Source organism: Aphelocoma coerulescens, chromosome 7 (assembly GCF_041296385.1).
Source record: "Aphelocoma coerulescens isolate FSJ_1873_10779 chromosome 7, UR_Acoe_1.0, whole genome shotgun sequence".
Classification (NCBI taxonomy): Eukaryota; Metazoa; Chordata; class Aves; order Passeriformes; family Corvidae; genus Aphelocoma; species Aphelocoma coerulescens.
In genome coordinates this window covers 39,544,690-39,569,208 of record NC_091021.1, presented here as the reverse complement: position 1 = coordinate 39,569,208, position 24,519 = coordinate 39,544,690, and the positions used below count along the sequence as shown (strand labels likewise).

General features: G+C 48.1%; 1 protein-coding gene across 4 annotated transcripts in view; it reads left to right on the top strand.

Annotated features, from left to right (window-relative positions):
- The window catches only part of ACVR1 (activin A receptor type 1), a 48,325-nt gene extending 26,492 nt beyond the window's left edge, over window positions 1-21,833 (top strand). For 3 of the 4 annotated variants that reach the window (XM_069021376.1, XM_069021375.1, XM_069021373.1), the window contains exons 2-10: window positions 2,351-2,424; window positions 2,998-3,264; window positions 3,749-3,966; window positions 6,860-6,959; window positions 8,489-8,635; window positions 10,707-10,982; window positions 14,207-14,404; window positions 19,415-19,545; window positions 20,521-21,833. In XM_069021376.1, coding sequence (XP_068877477.1) covers window positions 2,373-2,424; window positions 2,998-3,264; window positions 3,749-3,966; window positions 6,860-6,959; window positions 8,489-8,635; window positions 10,707-10,982; window positions 14,207-14,404; window positions 19,415-19,545; window positions 20,521-20,655 — 1,524 coding nt within the window. In that variant the 5' untranslated portion in view covers window positions 2,351-2,372 and the 3' untranslated portion in view covers window positions 20,656-21,833. The remainder of the gene's footprint in view (window positions 1-2,350; window positions 2,425-2,997; window positions 3,265-3,748; window positions 3,967-6,859; window positions 6,960-8,488; window positions 8,636-10,706; window positions 10,983-14,206; window positions 14,405-19,414; window positions 19,546-20,520) is intronic. The other variant, XM_069021374.1, reaches the window with a different exon arrangement.
- Window positions 21,834-24,519: the final 2,686 nt, after the last annotated feature.

Sequence of the window (24,519 nt, the reverse complement as noted above, 5' to 3'; positions counted from 1 at the left end):
CCCTCTGAGAAATACAGGGCAGGGGCTTGTGTGTACGAACATACTTGTGTATATTTGTTTCTTTATTTTTGGGAACTCAAATAAACTGCTTGGAAAGACACCAGATAAGTCCATGCAACTGCAGAGTTTTCCCAGTGTTTGGACGGTTGTGTGCTTCCTGTATCTCCAGTCCCGGCACTGTAGCCAGCTGCCCGTTCGTGTGCTCAGCCTCCGTTCGCTGCAGGGCCCTCGTGCTCTCCCTCAGCCGGCTCTGGCAGGAGAAGGGCTGGAACGCCAAGGGCGGATGCCCTGGTGAGGGAGGTGGTGGCGTGTGGGGTCTCAGGGCCGCCCCGCGTGTCGCAGAGGTGCGACGCCTCCCACCAGCACCAAACAACCCATGCTGGTTTGAACTGGGCCCGAAGGCTGCAGCCCTGAGTTACCTGCGGAGGAGCTGGCTATGCCCGAGCAGCTGCTGGTGCTGCTGGTTAACCTCTGAACCTGCCCAGCAATGTTAAACTCAGTTTTTGCCTTTTTAAAGCGCCTTTTCCTCGAGCTGGGTGTCCCTGCTGTCTGAAGGGCTCTCCTGGGGGACCTGTCCCTGCTGGGGTCCCTGGAGCGCTCCCCCTGCTCCCGTCCATGCAGCGCCTGGGGTTGCTTTGGGTCTTTGAACTGTCAGTGTGTGGAAAGAAAGAGGGCAGGTCCCAGGAGCCACCTTTGTCCAGGCTTGCTGAGTTGGCAGGCACAGGGCCAGGAAAGGGCTGCTCCAGGCTGTTATGCCGAAGGCAGCGTGCGGAGGGGGCCGACACCGCCCTCCTTGGGAGCAGCGCACCCCTCTGAGCTGACCTGGAGCATTGAGCCGCTAATGGTTCTTTGGGATAGCTCTCCTCTGCTTTAAACTTCCTATATGGATTGCTCCCTGCTCATGCTGTTTAACTTCATTTGATTGTGTTTCCAGCATGATTGTTGAAGATTAAATATTGGCATGTGTTAAGGATGCCTTGAGGTGTATCAAGGACAAATAAGGGAAGGTTCCTTGGGGAATGGGTGTTTGGAAGGGAGAGTGTTGCTCTGGGAGGTGAGGTGGTCAGCGCTGCCTGGGCCTTTCTGTGAAGGCCAAAAGTGCATGCTTGGGGTCAGAAATTTATGATAATTTTAACTGGTGATGAATCAATTACTGAAAACAAATCCATGTCAGGAAATAAATACCGAAGTAATGGCTTGGCTTTCATTACTGAGCACTTAAGAAGTGCTAATGATTTGAAAAGGCACAAGAAGAGATCTGAAAGGAAAATGGCAATATCAGATTTATTTTCAATTTTCATCTCCTTCGCTAGAATTAAATCTGAGAAATGAAGACAAATACTTGCACGTAAGGAGCATGGTAATGGCTCAGTGCCTTGTCAAGGAGAGGAACTTTGGTTTGCACCTACTGCTTGCTGCTGCTTTTGACTGGAATTTTGTGGCATGCGACTAGGCCAGAGAGTCTCTGGAGGAACTGACCAGCACAGGACAGACAAACCATTCTGAGTCACCAGCCCTGTGTTGGGTGAAATCCTGAGAGAACTGAGTTTAAGAAACTGCGGAAAAGTTTCTTTTCAGAAGCCTTGTTTCACAGTAAAAAGTGGAGTAAAAAGAGTGATCTGTTATTTTCTTGTAAAAACCAAATATCATGGCAAAGATTGGAAATAAAAAGGCAAATTCACTCCTTCATTTCCTGTTTTAGAGGGAGCATGTGTCTCTGCTTTATGCTGGAATCAGCCTGAACTGTTGCACAAGGTGTAGTTACCTGTCTTCAGCAGCAGGGAAACGGACTTGGCCTCTTGAAAGGAAAATCCTTGGAGAAGCAACTTAAACTGGGAAATTACTCTTCAGAGAGCAGCATCTTCCTTAAATACATCTCAGTCTTTTTCTTGTCATCCAACAATGGTTTTTGCTGGTTAATGGAAGTTATTCTGAGTTTTCTGGTGGAGGTATTTTCTGTTTCCCCTCAAAGCCCAGATAATACAGTTTTACAGACCACCTTCTAATTTCATAATAATTTAACTTTTTAATAACTGGTTCAAAGAATGTATCATCTGTATTACATTCCTGCTTGCTACTAGGAGGGTTCATATTTTCCTACTACAAGCTTATCTATCTACACAGTAGTTGCATGTGATGTCTCTGTGAATCTAAGAAGAAGTTGCAGTAAATGCTTGAATTTTGTAAGTGAAGGAAATTACAAGACAGTTAAAAAGGAGACCAATCAACCTTGGGTTGTGTTTTGTGTAAAGAATTGATGAAAGACACTGCTAAACGCTGATTTTGGGGTGGTTGCATTTGTAGACAGCAGTGGAAGCATACAGAGCTCTCATGTCTCTCCTTTCTGCAGCTGCAGGGTGGTTGATGGAGTTATGATTCTCCCTGTACTGATGGTGATGGCATTCCCATCTCCGAGCTGGCAAGGTGAGTGTTGTGTGGGGTCAGAGTTTTCAGTGTGGTGTTTGCTAACTCTTCCCTGATTGCTCCAGGAAGGGCATTGGGTTTGGAAAGTGACTCCCATAACTGGTTTATACAGCTGTGTGCACGTGAAGCTTTTCTGACATGCAGTGTATTTAAGGTTTGCCTCAGGAAAAGGGGAGTAGTATTTCCACTGCCATGGAAAGGCAGGAATGGTTCATTTGAAGATCTCTTGGATGTTTTGAGAGATGAGCTCCTGAAAGATGTTTACTCACTACTTCCCAAACAGCCTTTGGAAAACCTTGAATAAAGACTTGTAACTTGTAACAAGGGAGTAACTTGGTTTTCTCAGTTTTAAATTTTAACTTACTTGAGAGAGGTCTCTTGTGTTTGCTGTGGCATGTCTTTGTCATGCTGAAATAGCTGAATTAGAATTGTTACCTCCTAGTTAGTGGTTCTTCAGCACTATCTCTTCCCTTAAGCAGATTATATTATCTAATGATTTCATTACCTCTAACTGAAGCTATTAAGACTGGGATGATGGGATGATTTTTTTTCCTCAACTCTTCCCTTTTACAGATGATGAACTGAAGCTCAAGATGGTCCCCTATGAGTGTGTGTGTGAGGGCATGTCCTGTGGGAATGGGGACCGGTGCCAAGGCCAGCGATGCTTTGCTTCCCTGAGCATTAATGACGGGACTAAGGTTTACCAGAAAGGCTGCTTCCAGGTCTATGAACAGCGGAAAATGACGTGCAAAACGCCTCCGTCCCCCAACCAGGCTGTGGAGTGCTGCCAGGGACACCTTTGCAACATGAACATCACTGCGCAGCTGCCCTCTTCCAAAGGTGGGAGCTTAATTAATCGGCAGTGCATTTTGAGAAAGACTAGGGGGTTGGCTTTGATCTGCTGTGGTTGGAGAGAGGTGGCTCCAGTGCTGGCTGAAGGAAGGGTTTTGTGGGTGCAGGATGCCCTTGGTGCCCTGGTCCCCACCCTGGAGCCTGCTGGCACACATCTGATGCCCATGGGTTGACTGGTCCCTGTGGCTGGGGTAGTGAGGGGGTTGCAGTGTCTGGTTGGGGTCAGGATGGAGGTACTGCCTGGGAGAAGTGGCTCAGTGCCGGTGGGGGTTGTGCTGTTCCACAGGGAGTGCGTCCTCCATGCCAGGTGTGTGCTCACGCCTGGCTGTGCACGGCCTCTCTGGCAGGCTGGGTGGGTACCGAGGTAGGGGTTGGTGTCAGTGGTAATGGGTTTAAAGACTTTCTCTGGGAACCTGCAAATTTATTGTTTTCTCTCTTTTCACACTTTTTCCCTTCCCCCCTCTTTTCCAAGGGCAAACCTTTCAAGGAGAAGCTGCAGGTTACAGCATGGAAACACTAATCATCGTTATCCTAGCTCCTGTGGTAGTGTTGATAGTTTTTTCTGCAGTAGCTGTGCTGATCATACGGAGAATACAGAAAAACCACATGGAGAGGCTCAATTCCAGGGATGCAGAGTACGGCACAATCGAGGGGCTCATCGCCTCGAACGTGGGGGACAGCACGTTGGCAGTAAGTGACCCGTGTGCAGGGTGTGAGTTTTCCTCACGTCCAAACTCACCTCTCTTCCTTCCATGTGGCCACATCACTAAGAGGACCTTTTGCTGCCAGGGGATACCCCTTGGCCTCAGGACTTGAGTGGTGCCATTCCTGTGCTCCCAAAACTGTAGTACTGATGAATTTTAACCAAAAGATGGGTTTGGCAAGTGTAGGTCCTTTGACCTGGAGAATTGCTCTAAACTGTTCATGTTCCTGGAAACAATGTCAGCACATCAAGACAGAGTGTGCCTGACTGTTGGGTGGGCTGCAGTAATGGGAGAGGTGAAGAACTGTGCTGCATGTTTGATATACAACAGCCTGATGGGTTGGAAAAGATGTGATGCTAGGTGAGAAAGAAAGAAAATACAGATAATTTTGACGTTTAAAACCCTCAGACCTGACTGCCATGATCTTGGTAGCAGGACTCTGGTATGACTGGAATATCAGTGACATTTTGTTGATAGAAGAGCAGTGGGAGTTCTAAGAAATGTGCAGTGCTTACTCAAAGCTCAGCTTTCAAAATAAGCTCTTGCTCACACGGTCTCTGGAAAATATAATGGGCTGGGAAGTGTTCCCTTTCTGCAGGCTGACTGTCCCTTCCCCCTTCCCTTAGGCCAGAGCACAAATGTCCCAGCAGCTGTCCCTCACTTTATCTGAGCAGAGCAAGTAAAGCTTCAGGCAGATGGAGTGTTTGTTTCTGAAGCAGTGCAGTTTTCTTCTCCTTGCATTGCTGAGATAAAATGTCCCCAACATTAAGAGGCTGGAAAACATTTTCTGGTTTGGTGCTGTCCCACCATAATGTGCTTTCACTGCAGGGTTGAAGAGTGGCCTATGTCCATTGATCTTTTTTTTTGATGCCTTTGGCTCTGTTTAATCAGCCCACAAGGCTTGACTCCGTGTTACTGGTTTAAAACAGCCAGTCTTGATGTATTCACCATGGTCCAGGCATGTGTGCAACTGGTGATCTGTCCTTAAGCACTGACTTGAAGCTTTTATCAGCTCTTCTGTCTACCTGTGCAAGATCATTTCAAGCCATTTGCAAACCTTTTGTACTTCTAGTTAGTTAATGTTACTTGGAAATGATGATAAAACCACAAAGAATAAATCAAAATTCTGTTTCAAAGAGCTGGGAGGAGTTGGGAGCTATGAGGGCTTGCTTGGTCTGGTGGAGCTGTCAGACCCTCTGAGCGACGGTGCCAGCACCGCTGCTCTGCCTCTGAGTGTGGCTGATGCACAAAAGTAATTGGTAGTTCCTGTGCCTAAACATTCACCTAAACAGCAAGTCTTTTAGATCCCAGGTTTTTCTTCTCCATTGTGTTTTAAGTCACTGGTTTTGTCACACATTAGATAAGTTTACATTTAGGATTAAGTCTCTGCAGTGTAGCAAGTGCTTAAAACCCTAAGCTGCTTAGTGGGCATGGAAGGAGCTCTGGCCTCTTCAAATCTTGTTTTTACAGTTGCTGTAGATAAGTTTGGGGGTGGATTTTTGTTTTTGTTTCTTTTTTTTTTTTGCCTCTGTTGCAAGCAGGAAGGAAAATGAGCCCTCAGTTCATCTTAAAAAGTAAGGTAGTCTCTGTCACTCCTAGATTATCTTTTTCTTGAGCGCTCATTAAGAGGTTGTTAGAAGAGATGAGATTTCTGCTGCTGATTTCTGGTTCAAGCCCAGCAATGCAGTTTTCTGGAAATAATAGAAAGTTGATTATACTTAGGCTTTTTTATCCTATTTTCCTTTGTAAAGAAAAAGTCCAGGAATAGTTGTTAATGCTTTGAACTAATACAAAAGTCCTGGCTGTAAAAGTAGCTGGCATTAGCATTTTACAAGGCTAATGGGATTTTAACATTCAATCAGGATCTCACTCATGTTTATTATAAGCGTTCTTAAGCAAAGTCTGCATTCTGTGTGCTAAAAATACCAGAAACTGATAAAGCTTTTAAGAAAGATTTGTTACAGAAGTTTTTCTGGAATATCAATGCCAGATCTTGTGTAGGTGATGCTGGTAAATCCCCTCACCTTGTTTATTTGAAAACTGTTTTCAGTTTTAAATACCTGCACCAAGCTTGAATAGTCTGGCCCAAAGTCTCCCATGTACCTGCCTCAGAGCACATCCCAAGTGGCCCTGGGTGCAGGTAAGCAGCGGTGTGCCAGTGGTTGCCGTGTCAGAAGCCAAGTGGGGCTTGCCGGAGCAGGACAGGGAGGATGGCTGCAGCCCCCTGCAGAGCCTCCTGCTCCGCTGCAGCTCTGCTCTGAGGGATGTGTGGTTCCATAAATCCAGGCTCAGGAGTGGGGTGGGTGGTGCGTGGGTGAAGGGGGCTTGGGTGGCTGTGCACACCCATCTGCTGGCTCAGCCCTCCCAGAAGGGCTCAGTTTTGGGGTGCTCACTTGCTCCAGCCCTAGTGTTCCCAGGGCCTGCCCACCTGCGTAGGGATGAAGGTTTCAAGTACAGAAATCAAAGGAAGTTTAGTTATTTTTGAGGTGCTGAGATTATTGCCAGATATAGAAACTTTTGGGAGAAAACAGCTGATATTAACCTCATTTGTTTGAAAGAGGTGCCAGAAAGAGAACTGAGAGGACATAAGGTAAGTGAAAGAAGAGTGAAGTGCTGAAAAAGGGTAGAATCTTAGGACAGAGGATAAGCCTGTAGGCCAAGAGTGGGCTTCCAGTTCACAGACATCTATTGTCCTATTCCACTTACTAAACAAATAATGACTTACTAAACAAATGTTCTTTGACCCCGAGTGACCAAATGGCATCCCCAGAGCCACAGAGATACCCCCAAGCTTTAACCTAACCTGTTCTTTGTGCATGTAAACAGGGAAAAATGGGGTTTCTCATGGGTTCTAAACTTCTGCTTTTCCTTCTGAACAGGATTTGTTGGACCATTCCTGCACATCTGGAAGTGGCTCTGGACTTCCTTTCTTGGTGCAAAGAACAGTGGCTCGCCAGATTACACTTGTGGAGTGTGTAGGTTAGTGTCTTCTGGGTGTTTAGTTTTCTGTAGGGCTTCAGTGTTAATTTTAAGGATTTATTAAATTTTTCTTCAGTGTATTTTTATTATTAATTGAGTAGTGTTGCATCTGAGTTTAGGAAGCATTTGGGTCAAAGGTACCTGGAGGCATTGACATTGAGCCAAAATGCTGTCCTGGCACTGAAGAGTGAGGAAGGCATGAGAATGATTGATTTTAGTAGGAAAAAAGGCTAGAGTATGTTCTGTGCTGCTGCTTTGGTGACTTGAATTTGGGGTGGGTTAACAGCTTCCTATAAGTCCTGAGAAGATTTAACTCATCAGGGTGTTCAATCCAGCCCAGCTGTGACAGATGAACTTATGAATTTGTAAGGACTGGGCCTACAGTTTAGCAGCGTTTCTTTGCTTTTGTCTCAGTGTTACGTGTTGAGTAGGCACAGATGTTCACACCTGCCTGAAATCCAAGTGTGCATCCTCTGATGCTCTGCAGTTCCTCTTGATGAGGAACTGTAGGATAGGACATACATGGTGATTGTACTTGTGGCATGTTTTTGTGTGCTACATGTGAGTGAGTGCATGTGTCCTTGGAAAGAGGCCTGCTCCCAGGTTAGCTCAGGCTGGCACCATTTCTGGGGGCTCTGTGTGTTAGCATGTAAGGCAGAAACAGATGAAAGTGCTTGTGCAGGAGGTGTTTCTGGAGTGACAGCCCTGATACCTCAGCCCTGGGTGTCTTTGTTCAGTGAACCTGCTGCTTGCTCCCATGAGCCTCTGAAGGACATGGAACAGCAGAGCAAGGAAGGGCAGAATTTGGGTGTTTGGAGTTGTCAGGTCTGGCACAATTCATGGCCCCATGCCTGAGGCCATCCTATGTGGGCTGCACTGGAAATGGTAGCAGCCAGAACTGCTCTAGTGTGCCTTGTCCAAGGTGGTGCTTGATACTTGATAATTTCATTCTTTTCTTCTAAGCTATTGGGGTAAAAAGCTTGGCTTGCAGACAGTGTGTCCTGATTGCCGCAGGACAGGGCTCGGTTCTGCTGGGGTTTGGTGGTTTTTTAATACTTTTTTTGTGGGTGGGTTTGGATTTTTGTTTTCTTTAAATCATCATTTTGTGTTTCTGCAAGGGCTGATGATGTACTAGGAATGTAAAGCCTGTGTCCCCAGCATTACGTTTCCTTCCTGTCATCCTAGCTGCAGAATTCACAGCTTTGTGTTGTGCACACTGACCTTGCCATGTGCTGCCTAAGTCACTTCAGCTGCAAAAGCACTTTTATTGCTGGTTGTTGAATGGTGACACTTCCCAGTTCAAACCCTCTGTACTGCACTGGTGTGGAGAGATCCACACTCACAGGGCTTGCAGTCAAAACAAACAGGAGTAATGAGGGATGCTTGAGCACAGTGTGACTCCAGCAGTAAGAAGTGCATGCAGGGGTGATCAGACCACACTGGTGTGATATCTGGTTCATGACAATCGAGTTCTGCTTGGTGAAGGCAGCTGTTGTTGACAGCTTCTCCTGTGTTGTTTCCCCTGCCAGGAAAGGGCCGTTATGGAGAAGTTTGGAGGGGTCAGTGGCAAGGAGAAAATGTTGCTGTGAAGATCTTCTCTTCTAGGGATGAAAAGTCCTGGTTCAGGGAAACTGAGCTGTACAACACTGTATTGCTGCGGCATGAGAATATTTTAGGTAAGTAGGACAAGCACATTTTGTATCCTGGTGTGTCAGGTGTAAAGGTGAGTTACCTGCACAGGTCACTTGTGAAGAACTGTGCACTCACCAGGCATCTCACAGTCTCTAGGTTCTTGTGTTGTGATAAATAGCTGAAGGGAAATTTTCAGGGAGAGACTTCCGGGGGGGCTGAGTCTCAAATGGGGAATGTGTCATAGCAGCTGTGACTTGTTGCTTTGCAATACTCCAGCAGGAAGCAGTTAATCAGCCAGATGAATCAGGTGTTGGCAGCTGAGCACACAGAAAACAGTGGAGGTGCCACAGACCCCTGTGGAAGGGATTGGCTCTTGCAGCTCTCACTGCAGAGTCCTGCGCAGTGTGTCAGGGGAAGTTCTGGTGGATCCGTGTTTGGTTGTAATCTCAGTTTCCCTGCAGAAATGGAGGGAGAAAAGGTGGGGAGGAGTTTATAATGAGATTTAAGGATTTGAATACTTTTCCTTATGACTGAGTAAAGTGCAATATGAATCCAGTATTCTCTTCTGTTTGACTGTTCTGCTCAGGGTGAGAGAGCACTCAGGGTGAGTAAGGTCCTCTGATGTTTAAATTTCAGCTATAGCTGCATGATGTATCTTGTTTCCCTGTAAATATGGAAGTAAATGAACCTCGTGCATCACTCATACTTCATGTGCTCAATTCTAAGAACTGGGAAAATGGCTTTGTTATGTTGGGCCTCGGCTGAGATGTAAGCAGCCCTTTGATTCCTAATAGACATGCCCTTCTGTCACCAGTGTGCCACCTCTGCAAATAAAAGCAGCAGCACATTTTCTGAGTGCTGACACTGCCTCACCCAAAATCTGTCTTCAATCAGTTTTCCTTCGGCTTCTTATTCTTGCTTCCTGTCAGAGAATGTTCCCTGGCTCTGTAGCTCACCCTGCTAGACATTTGTCTGTTTCCTGAAGCAGTTCCTTTGTTACTACAAAAATAATTTGGTGGCCTCCTGAAATGTGAATTATTGAACTTCCCTTCCTGAGAGAGCAAGTGGCTTGGCTGAAATTACATTGCACAATTCCCTTGGTGCTCTGTGTTTAGTCTTCCTTGATAACTGTCAAATTTGTTGGCTATTTTAGAGACTTTTTTAGATGCAATATTAAACAATATCACAGATTACAGAAATGTCACATTGTGCACAAGTCTGACTTTAGGGGAGAAAGCAGTGGGTGTTCTTTCTGACAAATGTATGTGAGCTTTTAATAAACGTGGTTTGTTCCTTTGACTTGGGAGTAAAACTTCTGTTGTTCCCAGCTAAAGGTGTTGAGGTCACTGTGTGGATATATGCAGAGGTGACAGGAAGGGAGCTTTCCTGAATTTGGGGTTCAGTTTTAAGATACAACATTTTTGAAGGCAGTTCTTGAGGTTCATGGGTTTTGAACAGAAAACTTTCTCTGTTTCTTAATAGAAGATCATTGTGGTTAGGCTACACATTTAACCCTTTTCTGAGCAGACTGCACTGGCTGCTTGTGGGCTCTAAAAATGGAAATGGTTGTTAATGGCTTGATGTTTGTGAGGTGTTGCTGCTTTCCAGTGTGACCCTCTCAACTGGGCAGCAAGCAGCAAATGTGCTACAGACTTGGGGTGTTTCTGTTTGACTGGAACTTCCCCACCCCCCTCAAAAAGAGGGAAAAATAAAAATATTTTTAAAGTGTGTGGTCCTAACAAGTAGTTGTTTGGTGCAACTGACAATACATAAATGGGTTCTTGTGAATAGACGAGAGTTAGATTTCCAGCATTTGTTGGCTTTGTTTTCATCACAGTGGTACCTGCAGTCGTCTGCAGTGCAGTTGTAATTAAACAAGTTTGCATTGCAAGAGGGGCCAGCAGTATTGATGCACAGTATCACAGAGCATTCAGAGCTGGAAGGGACCTGCAAGGATCAGCAAGTCCAGCTCTGAAGTGGGTGGCCTGTACGGGGATCAACCCCATAACCTTGGCGTTATCAGCACCCTGCTCTAACCAGCTGAGCTGCTTTTTTCAGGGAGTCTTGAAGGATCTCTGTCAATTTATTTTCTTGTTTCTCCTTCTTTCGCTCTAGGTTTTATTGCATCTGATATGACTTCCAGGAACTCCAGCACGCAGCTGTGGCTGATCACGCATTACCACGAGATGGGCTCTCTGTACGACTACCTGCAGCTGACCACGCTGGACACGGTGAGCTGCCTTCGCATCGTGCTGTCCATCGCCAGCGGCCTGGCGCACCTGCACATCGAGATCTTCGGCACGCAGGGCAAGCCGGCCATCTCCCACCGCGACCTCAAGAGCAAGAACATCCTTGTCAAGAAGAATGGGCAGTGCTGCATCGCCGACCTGGGTGAGCGCAGCTCCCTGCTCGTGCAGAGATCGAGGGTGTTGGGTGGCTGCAGCTGCAGAACCTTGGAGTGGCCCCGCAGTGGCCCCGCAGTGGCCCCGCAGTGGCCCCGCAGTGGCCCCGCAGTGGCCCCGCGCTGCCCCTCCCTGCGCTGGTGCTCCCCGCGGCGGCCGCCAGGTGGCGCCTGCAGCCCAACCACTCTCTCTGGGAGTTTTGGGTTTCCATGGTTAAATCCCATTCCCGGATCCCAGAGGATGCAGGGATTAGACTTCATTTCTGAGATAATGTGTGTCCTCCCACAGACAGTCTGAGCCATGTGCTCGCTGTCCCAGTGCCGTAGCTCTGTCCAGCTTGAGTCGTGCAGATCATTCTGTGAGGCCAGATTTGGGTTCCCTCAGACCAGCTGGTTTGAAGCCTGACGCACAGGTGCTGAGGAGCAGTTGCAGCAGTGTGGCTTGTTCACACCTTGGAGGGATGTCTGACAATATTTTTTTTTTCTTTCCTCTGAAGACAAGGGAGAAAATAGTGGTAGAACAGTATTGGGGCACCATTGCCTAGGCAAAAAGTATATCAGGAGATACTGCGTAGTTTCTATCACTTGTGCCTGAGGGACTGGAGATACACACAGGGAAAACATGAAAGCCACATACCTGGGTCTCTGGAAATTTGCCATGGGAATAGTAACAAATGGAGCAGTAAGTTGAAAATATAAAGCTTCAGAGACTGGATTTTAAATAAATTTGTACTTGACTCTGAGGAGGGACAGCACATCCTGGCATTGATATGGCACTGGTACAGTGAAATCTACTACACTATTTATCTAGAGGCTTCAGATGTTTGAGAGATTTTTCCAGGAGAGCACAGCAGTAAACACTTCTGATTAGTTTTTATAACTAACTGATTAGTTAAATAGCTGTTTTTTAAAATGTGAACTGCTCAGACATGTATCTTCACATTCTTCCTATGTTCCTCCTCTGTAAGGGAAATTCACCAAAGAATTTGTTGCTTCTGGCATGTATTCATGCCCTTTCTTCTGTGAGGCTCTGTCTTATTTCCACCCTCTGGTCTCTTCCTCTCAGCCTCAGGATCTGGAGCTGGGAGCTGGTCTGGCCCGTGGCACTCCCAGGATCAGGAGCTGCAGTACCAGCACTGGCTGGATCAGATATGTTCTGGCTAAGCAGAAGCTGTGTGACAAAGTCCAGGAATGGGTGTCATTCCTGCTCAGTCTGTCAGCTGTGGAAAAGTTCTGCCTTTGTCCTTCTAAAGCAGTGCACGTGCCTGGTGCTGGGGCTGAGTTGAGCAACTCTGTGGGACAGCACGCAGTGCTGTGGCAGAGCAGCAGCTACTCCAGTGTGCTAGAAGGGTCTTGTAAAACCAGCTTGTGCCTTTTTATGAATTGGTGTCTTCAGTCAAGAGCTGCTGTGCCAGGGGCTCAGTGCCCCTCAGTTAATTCCTGGGGGAAAGAGACCCTGGAGTAGAGCAGGATCTGCTTCTCAGCTCCCAAACAGCTTGGATGCCTCTGTGATGGAAACCAGGTTACAACACTCTGTCCCCTGACCTCATTGCCCCACCTCCTTGGTGTGTAGTGTGCGGGATGCTGACTTGCCTCCCTCAGTTGTAAACCTTTGACCTCTCAGCCTGTGGAATCTGTTTTGCCCAGTTTGGATGAACTATTACAATTTTTATCAAAGTGTTCTCTGAGGTCTTGACATTTTCAGAGTTGCCAGGAAATGTGGTTTCTAACCTTTGTTTGCAGTAGCAAGCTTTTTTAAAATAAAAATTATAATCCATACATACTGTATAATATAATCTAATATGAATTTAAAATAGTACATAAAAGTGTAAGTGTGTGTGTGAATATTTGACAAAAGTACTTGGATCTGGGAGCAGACTTCTTATCAGTCTGGGGTCACGAGATGGCACATCAGGTGTCCCCAAGAAGGGTGGGGACAAGCATTTTAGCAGTGCTTGTTGTGGTAGGCCAAAGGGAGGTGGATTGAAACTGAAAGAGGGTCAGTTTGCATTAAATATAAGAAGTGTTTGACCATGAGGGTGAGGAGGCCCTGGCACAGGGAGCCCAGAGAAGCTGTGGCTGCCCCTGGATCCCTGGAAGTGTCCCAGGCCAGGTTGGACAGGGCTTGGACCACCCTGGGATAGTGGAAAGTGTCCCTGCCCATGGCAGGGGTGGGATGGGATGAACTTTAAGATCGCTTCCAACCCAAGGCATTCTGTGATTCTGTGATCTTTCTAGAGGTGCCATAAGCATTTTCTTGTCAGCTTGAAATATCTTGAAGTGCATTTGAATTGTAGAAAAGTGTTTTCCAAATTTTTGTTACATTGAAGGACAGACTGTTTTTTGGAAAAAAAAGAAAAAGAATGATCTGATGATGGCTTAGTTTTTGTGGGACTGAGGTAAAAAGCCTTTTACGGTTCACCTAAAATAAACTCCTGTTAAATGTAAATAGTGTATGTCATTCTTAAAAGATTTGTTGAGGAAATTAAGGAGAGTTTGCATCACTCTCTCTGTCGCTTGGCTCTGCCATGCACCCACTGCTGCTCAATTTGCAGTGCTCTTTGTTTACTGTGGCCAAATGAGTGCTCTGTGTGTTTCCAAATTTACAGTAATTTAGTCCTTCACATAATGTTCTCTGCTTAAATGTTTAGTAATTAGTAGAAGCCAGGTAGAGTGGTTTTGTCTGACTCATTTTAGATCTGCTTGAGGATGTTTATTTTTCAAGCTGCTGCAAATACAATGTTTTTTATTTTCCAGCTTTATTTTTGTAACTTGTGTGTATCCTTCGTGCAGTGTTTTTCTTCTCCCTTCCCCACAGTTCAGGTGTATCCACCTACCCAAAAGGTCTATAAATAAATTTGAATGCCGTGTAAAATTGTTTTCTTCTAAGCAGCAGCTGTTTGGCCTCTGCGTATCTGTGCCCGGAGTGCTGGGGACATCCAGTGGCTGCAAAACACTTCATGACAGTGTTTTGCAAGAGTGCAATAAAATGCTTGGTGGTAATCCCGTTAGGAGATAATGGGCCGGTCTGCAGCCTCAGGGGCTGGTTTTGCTGGCGAGTTTGGAGCTGACCTCATTGGTCTTTGGCCAGTTAGGCCCTTGGCTCCTTCTCTTCCAGAAACCATTGATGGGGTCGCTGCTCCCGGGGACCTTTAAGCTTGTGCTGCTATGGTTGAAGGGGACTTCACAGTAACTTCTTTTTTCTGTCCTTCAGGCCTTGCAGTTATGCATTCCCAAAGCACAAACCAGTTGGATGTGGGGAACAATCCCCGTGTGGGCACCAAGCGCTACATGGCTCCAGAAGTCTTGGACGAAACAATCCAGGCAGACTGCTTTGACTCCTACAAGCGGGTGGACATCTGGGCCTTTGGGCTGGTCCTTTGGGAAGTGGCCAGGCGCATGGTTAGCAATGGTAAGTGCTTGGGACTCCTTCCCCTGGCTCTAGGAGAGGCTGAGGAAGGGCATGGCAAAGCACCCGCCACCAAAATGCACAGGAACATGCTGGGCCTCCACAATAGTTTGATTCCTGATACGCTGAGGAAGCTGTTGGTGTGTTGGGTACAGTGGCTGAATCCTGTTGTCATTTCTGTTAAGGCAGAGAAGAAAGAGAGTCCCCTGCTCATTCTTAGCCCTGGTGAGACCTCATTCGTACCAAATCGCTAAGTTAAAATTTTAGATCACAAAGTCTCCATCCTTCTTCCTTGTGTCATTAAACCCTAGTGAATATTTGTAGGTGTCGGTTTCTTGTGACAAATCCTAAAGGACAGAAAGAAAATACATGGGAAGTGGAGAAGGTATCAGAATTCAGGACTGCTTTTGGTTTACCGAGTTAGATGCACTCCCAAGGTAGGACTTGGTCCAAGTGCAGTTGTGCTTGGGAAGGGTTTCCCTGCCATCCTGTCTGGAGCACAGGGTCACTTCCTCTCTCCTTGGCCAGGGTGCTTGAATTTCAGAACCTTTCAGCTGGGTATCTCTTGGTGTGATTCCTGCTCAGTTCAGAAGGCCTCTCTGACTTGTAGATCTCAGGCTGTGCTCTCTGGACCTAAGTGGGCAGGAGAAAGCAGAGGATGCCCTTCAGGCATTTCTTCAGATCCTGACAGGGTTGTTCATGGCCATGTCTTTAGATACGAGGAAATTGCAGATTGTCACAACCATTTGTTTAATCAATTGTGTTTGATCTCTTCCCACTAAGTCCAAATGTGCTGAAGGTGTACATGGCTAGTTAGGGGAAGGAGGAAAGATGGTGAATGTGCAGTATTAATGTTTCTGAGAGTGTTTGTTGGCACAGGTGTGTTGTAGGCAGCCGTGAAGACTTGCACAATGTTTGGGCCTGCTGGGTTGCATCACATCAGTGTGAGTGCCTGGGTAATTTCAGCTGGAGCTTTGGTGTTCTCTGCAGTTTTATATCCTGCACTGCCTTGGCAGTCTGTGAGCAGCCTCGGGTATCAGTGGCCGTGAAGCGATGTGCTGGCTGGGCAGGGCTTGGTGGATTCCCGGTGCCACAGTGCTGCTGGTGCGGCGGGAGGGCAGGGCCGGCCGGTCTCCCCCGCGCTGCCGAGGGACTGCACCCACGGAGCGGGGCAGGGACCAGCGGGCTCCTGCAGGGTGGCACTGGCCTGGGCACAGGCACAGTGCTGGCACTGTACACAGGCATTGCTGCAGCTCGCAGAGGCTTTACCTGAGCTGCTCTTGAATGAGAGAGGGTGGATGGTGCTGGCAGCTTCACCAGGAGCTCAGGGGACGGCGGGCCTAGCTGCTTATAAGTGAATGCTCTGGGAATTTGATTCTGACTGAGCTCAGTGCCACCATGGAGACACTTACGGTGATGCAGATCTGTCACTGCATTGGTCATGTCAAGACAGTCTGAAGTTTCAGGTGCTGGTGATACTAATTGCACAGAACCAGTTGCTCTGTACTCCTGGCTATTGCTGTAAGTAATTCCATGCCCTTGCACTGGTTGGGATGGAGTAAACATCTTCCCTTGCCTCTGTGCGTTGAGCTGTGTGGGAATCGTTGCTGGTCAGGTGGTCACTCTGATAACCCTGTTTGCTTTGCAGTGAGACTTTGGCATTGGGAGTGAGACTGCAGGAGCAAGGGCGTGGTGGTGTGAAGGGGTGATGGTGTCTTGGGGGACCAGAGGCACTCGTCAGCTCCCTGTGCTACAAACTTCTGCTGTTCTCCCGGGCTTGTGGACACTGGGCATCTCTTGTTCACCCGAGTCCTTCCAGTGACTCAGCCTGGTTTAGTACTTCAGCTCACAGAGACCTTGAAGTTCTTAAATTTTATTTAATTTAATTTTTTTTTTATTTTTAAAAACTTACCCAATGAATCCTCCAGGTGACACAGGGGTTCTTGGTATTTTCTTGTTTAGTATGAGGAGGAAAATGTGATAGGTAGCTCCTTTGGCACAAACAAATACTTGTGTGTTGTCTGTGTGCTGTAGCAGGAGCCAGCCAGCATTTTCTCTGTACTGAAAATGTGATTTTGCTCCCCAAGGCAGTGTTTGACTCTCTTCAAGTAGAGCAGTGCTGGTTCTCTGGAGAGTGTCCCCTGCTCTTGGAATGTGCTGCCTTGGTTCAGTGCTTCCCTGGTGCCTGGCACTCACAGCTCAGATCCCTGGGAATTGTCATGGTTGTTCCCAGGGTTGTGGTCTTGTTCAACAATGACAGTAACAGCAGAAGCTCAGAGGTGGTTCCTACTCAAAGTAACCCTGGCGTGTGGTCGTCGTTCCCTGTGCAAGGCTGGAGCTGTTGTTGTGCTCTTGTTGGGTTGAGCAGTGAGAATTGTGCATGCACAGGACAAGCTGGACTTAAAGTCAGCTAAGGGCCATGGACACGCTCCGAGAGCTGGAGCCCCTCTGCTCTGGAGCCAGGCTGGGAGAGCTGGGAATGTTCAGCCTGGGGAAGGGAAGGCTCCAGGGAGAGCTCAGAGCCCCTTCCAGGGCCTGAAGGGGCTCCAGGAGAGCTGGAGAGGGACTGGGGTCAAGGCATGGAGGGACAGGACACAGGGAATGGCTTCCCACTGCCAGAGGGCAGGGATAGATGGGATATTGGGAAGGAATTCTTGGCTGTGAGGGTGAGGAGGCCCTGGCACAGGGTGCCCAGAGAAGCTGTGGCTGCCCCATGATCCCTGGAAGTGTCCAAGGCGAGGCTGGATGGGACTTGGGGCACCCTGGGCTAGTGGAAGGTGTCCCTGCCCATGGCAAGGGATGGGATGGGCTTTAAGGTCCCTTTCCTCTCAAACCATGCGGGGAGTCTATGAAGTGACAAGGAGTAAAGGTAAGAAGCCACTGCAGTACGTGTGAATTGTAGGTGATTGGAGAGCAGAAAGCCAGTGGCCCCAGGAGAGCAGTAGAGCATGCTGGAAATGACAGAAGTCACCTCCAAGCTGTGCAGAAGGCCCAGGCTGTGGGTTGTGCTGAAGGTGTCCCCGAGCCAGTGGGTAGCCCGTGCTCCCCGGGCAGTGGGCGAGGGCAGCGTGTCACGGGTCGGTGACGCTGTGTGGGCGCAGCGCTGTGGGACAGAGGCCGAGTGGCTCCCTGGCACCACTGAGGGAGGGCTGCTGCGGAGCCGGGTGCTCCCGCGGGCCCGGCACGTCCGGCCTTGGCAGCTCCGAGGATTCCACAGGCACTACTGGAGTAAAGGCCAGACCCGCTTCCTTTGTCTGCAGTACTGCCTGTCTTCTCTGGAGCAGCCAGTTATGTGCCCCGTGCTTGGGAAAGACCGCATGAAAACAGTGAATGCGAGCCAGACGCTCTCTGCAGTGGTAAAGTTCACGTGTAACATCCTCGTGGCCCTGGCAGTGCCTTCAGAGCTGTGTGACATAGCTGGAGCTGGCCATTTGGCTCGTGCAAAGCCCCGGCTTTACCTGCAGGAGGTAACCTTATGTTGGTGAGGACTCACAGTGAAATGGCTTCTGGGCTGAGGCAGGAGAAGGGTGAAGCTAGGAATTCAGGCCAGCAGGTAATGTTTGGTAAATGCAATGGGGAATTGCTCTGAGCAGGAGGGTGGGTGGTGCTGCTGTATGCAGCGTGTGTAATTTGTCTGTCCATGTTGAAATAGCACTGGGCAAACTCTGCAGGCTGCCTGGTGCTTCTGATGGGCTTGCTTGGGTAGCCAGGTCTCCAAATTACCCTACTGTTTTCCAAGGCATTTGTAATTTCCTGAAGACTCTTTCTCTTTTTGACTAATCATCGCAGACAGCGGTTTACAGATTTTTGCAGATTATGCGTAGGAATATCTGTGGAACTTTGATCTTCATCTCCAATAGAACACGAAAACTAAAATTCAACTGCTGTAGGAAAGATTGAGAACCTTGTTTCAGCTTCAGGCTATTCAAAGCAGCAGAGATTCCCCTGGGTTTCATGTGTGGCTGTGGGATTTCAGTCTGTTGGTCCCAGCTGTCAGCAGCAGCCGTTTGATGTTCCTGCTGGACACAGAGGGCCTCATCAGCTTCGGCTTTTTCCACACTGCTGACTGATGCCTGTCTTTGAACACCAGTTTGTAAACTGGCTTCCTGAGAAAGTTGGGCTCCCCGTAGATAGTTTGTGAGCCTGATCCAATGAGGAAGCAGAGAGGTGCACATGTGTCTTGGGGAGTAGGCAGAGGGGCTCCAGCCTGGCAGCATTCCGTGAGCAGGGTGACGGGCTGGGGGAGCACACACACACAAACTCCTGTTTCAGTGCCAAACCCTAGGAGATGGCCAGGTTGTTGGTGTCAAGACCAGGCTGGATGGGGCTTGGAGCAACCTGGTCTAGTGGAAGGTGTCCCTGCCCATTGCAGGGGTGGAATGAGTTGGGCTGTAAGGTCCCTCCCAACCCAGACCAGTCTGTGATTTTATGAAGATGCATTCAGCCTCCTGGGCTCTCTGGTGTTTGCCTTTGTGATGGCATGTGGTACCAGTTACCCTGGGGATTTTACTGTTTTCATAACAAGGAATGAAATGCTTTGAAGCACCAGCTTGAGGGTCTGTGGATGCTGACATGCTTACTGGACTCTTTCAGGAATTATGAAAGCACCAAAGTGTGTGTTGAACCTGCTAGAAACACCAGTGCAGACCTTACATTTTTCCATTTGCTGGTAGAAGTCCCAGTTTGTGGTAGGCAGGAGAGCTGCATGTGTTACAAAACATGGCCTTTTGGCAAGGGATTTACTTCTTATCCTTTCAGCTCCAGCATCTGCAAAATGCGTATATAGCTCATACTCAGACTTGCAATATGAGCCAATTAATTAACATTTTGGGTAGAAAAAGCTCATCCTGGGGCAGTGAGTGCTGTTCTGTTGTTCAGAGGCTGCATAACAGTGTAGGATTGACTTCTAAAGGATTTTTGTGCCTCTTGGGTGGGTTATCTGTTCCCTCTGTCCCTGCAGAAATGCTTTTCACTTGCACAGTCATTGAGTAATGTCTGTTTGTGTCTCACCAGGTATCGTGGAAGACTACAAACCACCCTTTTATGACTTGGTTCCGAACGATCCCAGTTTTGAAGACATGAGGAAAGTGGTCTGTGTGGATCAGCAGAGGCCCAACATTCCCAACAGATGGTTCTCAGACCCGGTCAGTGTAGTGCTGGGGGGCTGGAGCAGATAGGTGCTGGTCTTTCTTTGACATAGTCGTGGAAGCTTTTTCAGCTGTCACTTGCTGTGGAGATGATCTCGATGGGCCTCGTCAGCAGCATCACCTGTACAGGTGTTGGGATGTGCTGGCCTGGCTTTGGGGAGCACTGAGCAAACTGACGACTGCCAGGTCTGAGCTGGTCACAGATCAGCCTTTTAGGAATGTGATTTAGCAAAATCTCTTACCGCTGCTTTTCCTGGGCGGTTGTTCTCCCTCCGAGAGGAAGTGAAGTGGTCAGAAGCTAGTTCAGGGCTTTCTAGGGCTTACAAGCACACACAACAGAATGCTGGTCTCTCCTGCCTGCAAGATAGGGGCTGTTGTTCCTTTTGAAAGACTGATGCTCAAGTTTATTTTTCTTCATCAGTATCAGTCTGGCCTCTCCAGGCTGCCCAGCTGTTCTGTCCTTACCCCTGAATCTGTGGAAGTCAGTTTGAAATCTGTAGGGCTGGGCAGGGCAGAGGGCCCATCTCTGAGGGTCGGGTGTCAGCTGTGCCCTGTGCTGGGAGCCCAGCCAGTTAAACCTTGCTGGGCATTATGAAATCACAGGCAGAACTTCTGCACCTTCTCAGCTGCCTTCAGGGGTCTGCAGGAGTTGGTTTCATTGAAGAGAAATTCTGTGTAGTGTTTTCTTAATTAGAAAAATCTCCCAACACTCAACTGTTTGAAGTTACACTAGCTGGTCACTCCAGTCAGCCCACAGGCCAGTTGTGCTCTTGGTTTAATCAAGTTATCAGACTTCAGGAGATTTTCAAAACATGAAAGCTCTGTATTTGATAGATAGCGGGAAACTCTGAAAATGGAGCATTCATTAGGCAGTAGAACCTCTCTGTGTGAGTGCTTGGCCCCAGCCAGTGCTTCCTTGGCTTGTTATTTGTGGACTGACCTGTGTGTTGTGTGGTTTCTGTTCTTCCCCAGACGTTGACGTCCCTTGCCAAGCTGATGAAGGAGTGCTGGTACCAGAACCCATCGGCCAGACTGACAGCCCTGCGCATCAAAAAGACTTTGACCAAAATTGACAATTCCTTAGACAAACTGAAAGCTGACTGTTGACCCTCTCCTCGTGGTGCTCTCCTGACAGGAAGGCACTTGGCTGGCCCAGAGGGCTCTGGCCAGGCAGTTCATACCCCTGGTCCCCAGGGGCTGCTTGGAGCGGGAGTTCTGGGGAGCCACTGAGGGGGCCGCGGGACGCCCGGACTGCTCGGACCACACCTGGGCGAGCGCTGAGGACTCAGCTGGATGTGCTGTGGCTGAGGTAGTGGCCTGAAGGAAGACAGAGAAATCCTAAGACAAGATCAGGGCATTAAACAATGGCTTTGAACAGCTTTTTTCTTCTATTTTCTTTCCTTCTTTCTTTTTTTTTTGTTTGGTTGTTTTTTTTGTTTTCCTTTTTTTTCCCTTTTCTTATTTCTTTTTTTTTTTTTAAATTTTATTTTAATTCTCCTAATCACTCCCAGGGTGAACACATGGAAGTGGTAAATTTTAATCAGCAATATTGCCTGTGCTTCTCTTCTTTATTGCACTAGGAATTCTTTGCATTCCTTACTTGCACTGTCACTGTTAATTTTAATGACATGACTTGCCAAAAATATGATTGGCTGTATCCTGCATTGATCTCTGCCTGAGTAATAGGAAAAGAATTCAGTAAACTGAAAATGTAACTGTCGGACTTTAGCTGCATTTTACATGTGTACTGATGTTTACAATAATGCTGAACATTAGGAATTTCTTGTTTATCCAAAACTTGCAAATTATTTATTACTAGTGCACTTGCCAGTTTTTTAAACTGTAAAATAAGTGCATAAAGTTAAAGCTTATTTTTATGTGGCCTCTTTCATGATTTCTTACACAGACGTTTTTGTAACACCGTATAACCTGAAACATGAATTGTTTTCTGTATTATCATATTACAACTTGGTAGTCACATTTTAAGTGCTTCACATTTGTAGGTGTGTGGTCTGTACCATATTTTCAGTTGGAATATGGAACGTATATATAGCCATTTCCCACAGGACCTTGCGTCTGGCATCTTACTGATCTGGGAAAGGAAAGCAATGGAGGAGTTAACTAGAATACTAGGTCATGAATGCTGTGGGGAAAATGCATTTTATTTCTTCTAAGCTATATAATATGCATTTAAACTCTGCCAGAAAAATAACTATTTTGTTTTAATCTACTTTTTCTATTTAGTAGTTATTTGTATAAATTAAATAGAATGTTTTCAAGTCAAACCACAGAGTGTTTGAATTGTGTTACTGCTGTCAGCGATCAGGTGCCGCCATGGGGACCCTGCGCTGTACCCGCAGGGTCCTGGTGACTGCTCCTGCCCCTCCCAGGTGCTGAGGCTCTCAAGGTGCAGCGGGGAGGTGCTGGGCTCTCCCTGGACGTGACACCAGCCCTGTCCGTGTCCTCCAGTCCCCTTCCAGGATCCCCACCTGCGGGGAGGAGGTCAGCTCTGTCGGCAGCAAAGGGTTCCCTCTGCCTGGGCCTCTCCACACACTCCTCTCCTTCCTTAGGCCAGTGGAGTGACCAGGAAGTGGCAGTGCCCTCTCATCCTTGGAAAAGAGCCCCTTTGTTCATAGGCTTGGAATTCCCCAGGCGATCTAAGGCTTAGGGCAGTGATCAGCCACTTGGACACGATTTCTCTCTGGGGTAAAACACTCCTCTGAGGTTCCCTTCAGCGCTTCAAGTCTGCCAGGTCCTGCTCTGCTGCCTCTCTGTAACTTCCCTCTCAGCCCCATCCTCCCTGTCCCATTCCAGCTAAGAGGAATGCCTCATTCCACATTGCTAGTGCAGGAATAGGAGCCAAGTGTGTGGGGTAGGTGCTGCCTGGGGCTGAGAGACGGCGTGGTGTGGAGCTCTGCAGAGCAGCCTGAGCTGGCACCAGCTGCCGGGTCTCTAACTGTATAATTGTATGTGATGAGGAAAAAATAGGAAAAGTGGGATCCGATGAACTTTTCTCTTAGTTTGTAACAGGAATTCAAATGCCTGACTGTGTTTTGGTTTGCTTTAAATTGGTGTGTGTGTGTGAGCTGTGTACTGGGCTGACTGGGACACAGGTGCAGCCCGGGAGGGACGGGATGTCAGTGGCACAAGGGAATCGAGGGTGGGCTGAAGCTGCTGGGTGGATGGAGGTCACTGGTGACAAGTACAGCTGCAGGGTGAGGAGCTGCATTGCTGGTGACTGATAGTGGGCATTGCCTGAAGCTCTGCAGTCCCCTGTGCCTGATGTGACTCCTGCATTTCTGTAATGGGATGGAACAGGCAACAGGATTTAAACCAAGTGGGAAGCAAGGCAGGCTCTTTGTGGAGGTGCTTGGGGTGAGGCTGGCGGGGATGTCTGGACAGTCCAGGATGATGGGAGGTGGCACTGCAGACAGAGGGGACAAAGGCAGAGGTGGCAGTTCAGTGTGCAGTGTGAGTGTGGAGTTTATGGTCAAGTTTTTGCTTGGAGTTTTCACCTCTCCAGTGTTTTCCAGTGCAGAGCTTGGAGGAGAGAGACAACCTGTGGTGCTGATGGTTGGTGACAGCTCTGTCCGTGCTGGCAGAAGCTGTGCTGCATCCCCCAAACACTGCCACACGGAGTCTCAGCATCTTACTGGCTATTAGGAAGATGGTCCTGTTAAATACCTGCTCCAGCTCTTTGCATTGTAGCATCCTCTGCAAAGTGCTGTGTTCTAGAACAGCACTGACTGCAGGTTGGGAGCAGCTCCATGTATTCCACAGTGGTCTCTGTGGATCTGGCTTTTCCAACCCCAGGGCCGGGTACTGGCTGTCAGCTGTGCTGGGGCTGCTGACCCCCAGCTGTGCTGGGGATGCTGCAGGATATGGGGCCTGCAGCAAGAACATGCACACTTCTCTCTCCACCCCCCTGTCAGGGAGTTGTGCAGAGCCAGAAGTTGCCCCTGAGCCTCCTTTTCTCCAGGCTGAGCCCCTTTCCCATCTCCTTCCACTGCTCCTGGTGCTCCAGCCCCTTCCCCAGCTCCATTGCCCTTCTCTGAACACACAGGGGATAACCGACTAAAGGATAAAACCACAAACCATAGGAACACCCCAGTAATACTCTTTATCCTGTCTTGAGTAAAGATTATCCAGAAAAGCCACTGGCAGGGTAACAGAGTCTGTCAGTGCTGGGAGCCCTGGGCACTCCTGGATGTGCTGGGCAAGGTCATGGTCAGTGCTGCTGCTCCGAGGACTGCCTTCTGCATAGCAAAGTATCCAGGGTTTATTTTAAACACATTTCACTTTCACCCCCTGCTACTGAAGTACTTTTGGTCCAGGCATCAACTGAACTATTTGAAGTGTTAGCTAGTGTGTGTGTTGGAATTGGGTCACTATTTGGCAAATGTGAATCAAGAAAATGAAGTGGAAAGTAACCATTAGGAGTAATTCCTTAGCAAGTTCTCATCCCTTGACTTGGGGTAAGTCATTCACCACTGTGCCTTCCTAATGTACAATTACTGCTGAGGATAGTCAAGGTCTGTACTGTCCAAAGTCAGCGGGAGTGGCTGCATTCCCTCTTGGGAACTGGAGTGTGGCGGGCCTGGGAGCGGAGAAAGGAAAGCTCGGTGACAGCCAGGGAAGGATTATCTGTGGTCTGTGTGATTTAACCTCATTTCCACGTGTCTGGACAGTCACAGGAGAACGTTTGTTGCTGCTTTTCCCTGGAGGTGTGAGGGCTTGGGCAGTGGGGGAAGTTCCATGTGAAGGGAACACCCCAGCTTCCCACGCTGTTTTTCCAGCGTGTTCATTAATCAGTGTTCCTCTAGTACCTCCACAAAATCTAATCTTCTAAAGAGATTTGGAATTCTTATATGTAATCTGCTGCAGTAAGGGTGTCGCTGCATTTATTACTATGGCAATGGCACAGGCAGTTCCCTCGCTGGAGCTGAATATTCATGTGTCTGGCGGGTTTGC